At 38.1% G+C, this 7,466-nt stretch overlaps 1 protein-coding gene across 1 annotated transcript; it reads right to left on the bottom strand.

Moving 5' to 3' along the window:
• Positions 1–389: 389 nt before the first annotated feature.
• Positions 390–5,325, bottom strand: LOC138794166 (protocadherin-8-like). The gene is made up of 4 exons (XM_069972936.1): positions 2,959–5,325; positions 2,777–2,844; positions 1,425–1,558; positions 390–766 (listed from the first exon to the last, which is right to left on the bottom strand). The coding sequence occupies exons 1-4, from the start codon at positions 5,323–5,325 to the stop codon at positions 390–392; spliced, it is 2,946 nt and encodes a 981-aa protein (XP_069829037.1).
• Positions 5,326–7,466: the final 2,141 nt, after the last annotated feature.

The raw sequence follows: 7,466 nt of genomic DNA, 5'->3' as shown, positions 1-7,466 counted from the left end.
CATGAAAGTTGTACAGTATGCAGCCATGTGTTACCTCATGCTGTTACATATTTCTATACATTTAGTGCTTTTGAATCCATAATAAGTAGAGACATATAATCATATGCCGGCTCATTGTCATGGTATGATATCCTTTCATTAGCAATGATCTAGTCCTTTATAAAAGGCCTTAGAGTGGTAAAACATTAGGTTGTGGGGTTCACAAGGCAACTTTGCTTAGTAATACCTGAATCTTTCTATACCACACAAATGTAATGCCTGTAATGCAGGATGGCATGTTCTGCATTATAACAACACTTGGCAAAGTCTTGGTTTTCCTAGTATAAGCTACAACTTAGAGAACTATATACAGTTATACCTCTGAATCTACTTTATAGTAACCCAAAACACTAAAATGTTGTTGCTATTTCACAAGGTTGTAATGCTATTGGTGAATTGTAACTTGGTTCTTGGTGTCTTCTGGGATGTCTGGGAGGAGAAAGAGCGGTTTGTCTTCTAGCCAAGTCTTGTTCACATTGCCCATGCATCCTTTCCTCGGGTATACTGTTGGTATAATAGTCTTTCACAGCATAATGGGGGATATGTACATTGGGTATTCTATGATGGTGGTATGTGTTATAATAAGTAGGGACTAAGGAATAAGACATAGAATATCCCTTTTCATATTGCATTGAAACATTTCCAGGATAGAGAGCTTTATTGCTTGGATGGCCATATTGACTTTCTGCATTTCGGTATGTCGATGAATTACCAATGTATGTAGAACCTTAAAAATAAAAAGAAATTTTTTTTTAAGACATTTGGTAAACTTTTTACATTCTAGATATTGACATTTACAGTTACTTTAGTTTTTCACAAAAATAAAAATAAATAAAAAGAGAAACATATGGAAACATGTTGGAAAAACAAAATTTATTGTTACTTTTCAATATCACTGGTGCAATATGGTCTATATGAAGACAGGCCTTGCATCTGACTAGGAGCATTTTGTGACTTGCATCTGACTTCATGAGGTGGGGTACAAACCGGGACATATCTAGAATTAATAGGGCACTATAGCAAAATCAGGTGGGCCCCACCACCTAATGGCGGGAGCCTCGCATAGCAGCATAAATAGGAATAACTAGACATTAGTAATGAGGTATATCAGAGAACCCACATACTAAGATAGCTAGATAGCAGAAAGCCACTAACTTGTTAATATTCTTACAGCTGGGTGGACCTTCTCAACCTCTGGGCCCCATAGCAGCTGCTCTGAATGCTACAGCTATGGATCCATGGATGTTTATACATGAGACAATCTACATTTACTTTAGTTATACCCTATGAGGCGTACTATCTTATGCAGTATTCTTTTTCTAATTTTTCTCCTTCATTAGAGAAGTGAAGCTAAAATAGAAAAAAATGCCTGAGCTCTGACTTACCATTTTGTTTCTGTGTGGTTATGCCAGAGTGTTTTTTCCCAGTCTCTCCACTTGCATCTGAGTCACTGTCATTAAAATCACTGTCTCCTTTGCCGCTGTCCTTTGCACTTAGTTGTTCAATTTGAGAACTTACACTGAAAAAAAAACCCAATATAAACATATTTAATGTTAACAATACATAGACTTTAAGGTTGCAATGTAATATACATATATAGTTAAATATTGTTGTTTTTTTGCATGTGAAAAAACTAAGGAACGGCCCCACTCCTGTCCTTAGTTTGTTTGTGGTTTTGTTTGTGTTTCCTTAAAGGGGTACTCAGGCATAAAAACAATTGTTTTAAACTCAACTGGTTTCAAAATATTATACAGATTTGTAAATTTCTATTTCTAAACTTCTATTTAAAAATGTCAACTATTCCAGTACTTATCAGCTGCTGCATGCCCTGTAGGAATTGGTGTTTTTATCCAGTCTGACACAGTGCTCCCTGCTGCCACCTCTGTCCATGATAGTAACTGTACAAAGCAGGAAAGGTTTTCTATGGGGATTTGCTACTGCTTTGGACAGTTTCTGTCATGAACAGAGGTGGCAGTAGAGAGCACTGTGTCATGCTGGAAGGTTTAAGAAGTAAATTATGAATCTGTATTACTTTTTTAACCCAGGTGATTTGAAGCCAAGTTGTAATACCACAAGCAACCTGAGGAATGATGTGGTACTGTTATTGGAAGAAACTAACCACATCTTTCTTCTCTTGGATAACCCCTATAAACCTCCACATTGTTAAATGTATTACTAGCAAATTAATGTATTGGCTGCCGTTTGGATTCACTCATTAATTATAAGTTGCCCAAAAGTAAGTTTACAAAACATCTGCCAGATCAGTTTCCTGCATTGTCATTGGTCTATTCATTTAACCAAGAAAATATGGAAAATTAAAGAATAAAGACCCTATTCCACCAACAGATCTGACGCCAGATTACCTGCCAAAGATTTGAAGCCAAACCCAGAAACAGACTATAAACAGAGAACAGGTCACTGGATTTCTCCGTTTTTCAAATCCACTCCTGGGTTTGGCTTCAAATCTTTGGCAGATAATCTGTCGTCAGATCTGTTGGTGGAATAGGGCCTTAAGGAGACACATGGCAAAAGTAATATGCAGAAAATCTGCAACCTTTACAGTAACAGCAAATTCCACACAATTTGATGCCATTTGCTGTGGATTTGCAGTGGATTTTTTACTCTGGAAAATCTGCAGCATTTCCTGAGTGTGTGGCTATAGCCTCAAGGAATGACATTCCAGACATGCTGTACTACAATAGTAATCAGGGGTCTTGACAATAGAATCAGCTCTTACCTTATGCTCCTTGAAGAGCTGTCCCTTTGCCATCTGGATGAATGATATAACAGGGCAGATTCTGAACTCTGTGTAAAGAAAACATATTAAAATAAGTAATCTATTGCAAAACTACAGTATATTCACTCTGAAAGTGCAGATTAAGTTAAAATCAAATGGTAAGTGTTGTAATGATTACTTACATGTGAAGCACTGGGGTGGTCCTTGCACTCATCACTTCTGGTCGATAGGCTGCAGTCTTCAGACTCAGTGTTGATTGACAGCTGACATGAGTCAGATTGAGAGATAGAGGAGCTTGACTGAGTCCCCTTTGTTGTGTTACTCAGTAGTTGGTCTTTTCCTTCTTCTTTCAGCTTGTGGCCTTCAACGTCTGTCTTGGAATGGCTGGATTTATTTTTACAAGAACAGGCCACAAACAGAATAGCAAAGAGTAGCAAAGCACAGCCTCCAGCTAGCAAGGCAATGAAGACTATGGACAAGTCCATCTGTTGCTGTTCTTCTGCAGATGTTTGCATAATAACTATCTCTACATTAGATGGAAATGAATCTGTGAGAATAAACTTTATAGTTGCGTTGCAATGCAGTTGAGGCTTTCCACTGTCATAGACTGCAATAACAATACTCAAGTCCTTATCCTGCAATGAATCAATTCTTCTGGTTAATGTTAATTCACCAGTCCCTCTGTTCATAGCAAAGAGCTGCTGGTTATCCTCAACTATAGAGAAAACCAGCTTGGCATTAGGTCCATTGTCTTTATCTGTGGCTTTAAGCTGTAAAACTAAGTAATTTTGTGGAGCACTGACTGGCAACATAACTTCTGCCAACCCATTGTCTAAATAAGGGAAAGTTATTATTGGTGCATTGTCATTCTCATCCATTATGTTGACTTTCACATGAGTGCGAGCTGAAAGCTGTGGTTCACCATTGTCAGAAGCCTCCACTTCAAAATCCAGCTGTTTCAGCATTTCATAGTCCAATGTCCTCACAGCTCGAAGTACACCCGACTCTGCATCAATGGCAACAAATGTAGATAATGATTGTCCCAATATTTTTGCATCAACTAGCTTGTAAGATATTTTACCATTGAGGCCAAAATCAGGGTCTTTAGCAGTCAGAGAAGTAATGTAAGAGCCAGCAGAATTGTTTTCCAGGACAGACACTTCATATATTTGTTTAGTAAATCGAGGAGCATTGTCGTTTTCATCACTCACCCTGATGGTATATTGCTTTATGGTTTTTAGTGAAGGAGATCCTAAATCTTCAGCCAACAATGTAAGATTGTACTCTGCTACCTTTTCACGATCAAGAGTTGAAGTGGTGACTATCATGAAGCTGTCATCATAAGCTTCCTGTAGCTTGAAATGTTCATGTCCATACAGCGTGCAACGAACTTGACCATTCAGACCAGAGTCCTTGTCAGTGGTGCTGATCAGAGCTACAAAGCTGTTCCTGGCAGTGGCTTCACTTAAGTAGGCTATGCCTTTGTCCACAGTAGTCAGAGAAGTAATGCTGATAATTGGGGCATTGTCATTAACATCAGTGATCTTCACAGTTATTTTGCAGGTAGACGTTAATGGGTTAGGACTTACATCTTGAGCCTGTACATAGAACTCATAGGTTTGTTTAGTTTCAAAGTCAATTTTGCCTTCAAGTGTTACACCTCCAGTTTTAGGATCGATTTTAAAAAGCTGACGTACATCTGGAGAGACCTGAGGGCTGAAACTGTAAATTATTTCGCCATTCGCACCTTCATCAGGGTCTTCTGCATTAAGAGCTAGTAGAAGGTATCCCACTGGAGCATCCTCCAAAATGTCCACAGTGACAGAACTCTTCTCAAAGACAGGGCTGTTATCATTAAAGTCCAGCACATGAACATTTATCACTGCATTTCCAGAGAGTGGAGGGCTTCCTCCATCCATAGCCACTAGTTGCAATGTATATGCAGATTTACTTTCTCTATCCAACTCTTTCATCAACACCAAGTCAACATATTTAACTCCATCTACTCTAGTCTGCACATCAATGGTAAAATGACTATTGGCAGAGAGTTCATAGTTCTGGATAGAGTTGGTCCCAATATCTTCATCAATTGCTATTTGTAAAGGTATTCGTGCACCCACAGATGAACTTTCAGAAATGTCCACATGCATTTCAGAGCTAGGAAAATGGGGTTTGTTGTCATTGACATCTCTTACCTCCACTTTCACATTAATCAGATATAACTGATCCTTGGAAAAACTGATCACATCCAGAGCCAGGATACAATGTGGAGACTGTGGACAGATATCCTCCCGGTCGATTGTTTCACCAATGGTCAGCTGGCCATCACTCTCTCGGACATGGATAACAGAGTTGTTAAACTGCTTCATGAGGCGGAAATTGGAAGCTGGCCGTTCTGTAGAGTTAAACATAGGATGTTCTGATAAAACTCCAATGACTGTTCCTGGCCCTTCCTCTTCATTGATGTAGTAGTGAGCGACTTCTCCAAAAGATGAAGAAATCATCAAACTCAGCCACAGTGTAGTCAGGACGCTAAAATGGTCCAACATTTTTCGTCCTTTACTCCTTTCCTTCAGGTTACAGAATTCAAGCAGCAAAGTTAAAAGTCCTGATGTCTTGTCATGCGGAGAAAAATAAAGTCAGGCCTCCAGCTGTGAAATCACTCGGCACAATCCTGCTAAGTAGCTCTTGTGTCCAGGACAGGAGAGTGCAGAGAACTGTTTGGCCCCATCCCTTTCCTCAGGTTATAAGCTCAAGGATATGTAAATTAGCCTCCTCTTTCACCAATCTCTTGTGACTCCAAGACAAATGGTCAGTGAAGCTGAGCAAATGAGGCTGTCATTAACAGGGAACTCAGTGGGAAGCCAACTAATACACACTTATATTTTGTGACATCTCAACAAACCCATGGTCTTCTGGAAAGCAAGTGTTCCACAAATGTCAAATAAAAATAGTAAATTCAATTGCCTAATAATATGAAATCCCCTTATGAAATAAAGTTGCAATTCATTATAGAAGTAAATTATAATACATATTAATTGATGTTATAGTTTTGTTTTATGATTCCTTTCAAATATTGGTGATATATATTTATGCTTTATATGTGTGCTTTAATAATTTATCGAATGTAATAATAACACAAAGTATTCCCCGATCTTTAAATTATTTTAATACAGTTAGGATAGATAGATAGATAGATAGATAGATAGATAGATAGATAGATAGATAGATATTGTGTTGAAAACTGCCTATATATCATTTTCAACTTTTTTTCTTTTATTTTGGTAGTTTTATTACAACATAGTCCACACGATTTTTTTATTATTATTTTTTTATGTGAATTACAAAATGATTCTATGATCTATCTATCTATCTATTTATCTATCTATCTAAATCAGAAAAATACTGCAGCACTCATGGGATAGAATTCAACACAACGTGCTTATTTCCCCAAACCGCCAAACTGCGGTTTGGGGAAATAAACACTTTGTGTTGAATTCTATCCCATGAGTGCTGCGGTATTCTTCTGATTTATATTACCTATACCGGGTGGTCGCTGGTATATACCGCCTGGCACCACATCTATCGTTACACGAGTGCTGCATTCATTCTGAATTTATTATCTATCTATCTATCTATCTATCTATCATATATATATATATATATATATATATATATATATATATATATATATATATAATCAGCTTTAGCATTATCTTTATAAAAAAAAAAAAATTCTATTTGTGGCATACATGTCAATCACGGTCTTAGTGCTGAGACATCCACCAATTCCAGGATCAGGCTCATTTTAAGTCTGTGGAGCCTAACTCCTGCAATCAGGTTATATGGTGTCAGCATAACATGTACCAGACCTTCCAATCTTGGTTTACAGCATTCATAGGAATTTCTTTCACTTCAAATATATTAGGGCCCCATGCACAAGGTTGTGATTTAGATTTATACTATGGCTCCTATAACTTTGTGTGTGCCCATACTGTACTTTCCTAGAAGCATTGCTTACAAAGAAAGATGCAGAACTACACAAAGGTTCTTCCACTTAGCATCAGAGTGTAAGATGACAGGAGGTCAGACTAAGGGCATATTAGATGGCCCGACTCCACACTCTAAACGCCAATTTGCTAGATTGGCAATTGATTGGCCTACCAAGCCCATACATGGGTTAGAAATCATGTATAAAGAATTGATAAAAAAAAAAAAAAAAAAGAAATCATGCGTGCGAGGCTTCACAGACATCATTAAGGATGTCTGTGAAGCCCTTGCTTTATATAGAAAATAATAAATTATTATTATTGCATTGATGTCAGTGCAGCCCTTGCTTTAAAAGTGTAATGATAAAGTTCATACATACCTCTACAGGTTCCCGGTACCTTACTGTATTCTCCCCACAACCACTGGTGTAACTTCAGAGCCACTCTCTGACGTGACAGGCTGCTTAGCCAATCACCAGCTGCAGCATTCCCGTCTAGGCCAGTGATTGGCTAAGCAGCTTGTAACTTCAGCGAGCTGCTCTAAAATTACACCAGTGGCTGCGGGGAGCGTGGAGACATATGTATGATCTTTATTATTTTTTCTTTACACATTCATTAGTCGTCGGCCATGCATCACTATGGCGGACGATGATTTTAGGTCAGGACCAAAAGACATGGTCAACCAATGATTGTCGTCATCC

The sequence above is a fragment of the Dendropsophus ebraccatus genome, chromosome 5 (genome assembly GCF_027789765.1).
Source record: "Dendropsophus ebraccatus isolate aDenEbr1 chromosome 5, aDenEbr1.pat, whole genome shotgun sequence".
Classification (NCBI taxonomy): Eukaryota; Metazoa; Chordata; class Amphibia; order Anura; family Hylidae; genus Dendropsophus; species Dendropsophus ebraccatus.
Note: the sequence above shows the minus strand (reverse complement) of the source record. Positions and strands in the feature narration are given on the sequence as shown.

Bases quoted from the DNA above. Each gene is read 5' to 3' on its own strand.
- LOC138794166 (XM_069972936.1), bottom strand. From the start codon at position 5,325: ATGTTGGACCATTTTAGCGTCCTGACTACACTGTGGCTGAGTTTGATG. The intron at 2,845-2,958 runs GTAAGTAATCAT...TTCTTTACACAG, and splicing joins ACCACCCCAGTGCTTCACAT to AGTTCAGAATCTGCCCTGTT. The intron at 767-1,424 runs GTAAGTCAGAGC...TTTATTTTTAAG, and splicing joins AACCACACAGAAACAAAATG to GTTCTACATACATTGGTAAT.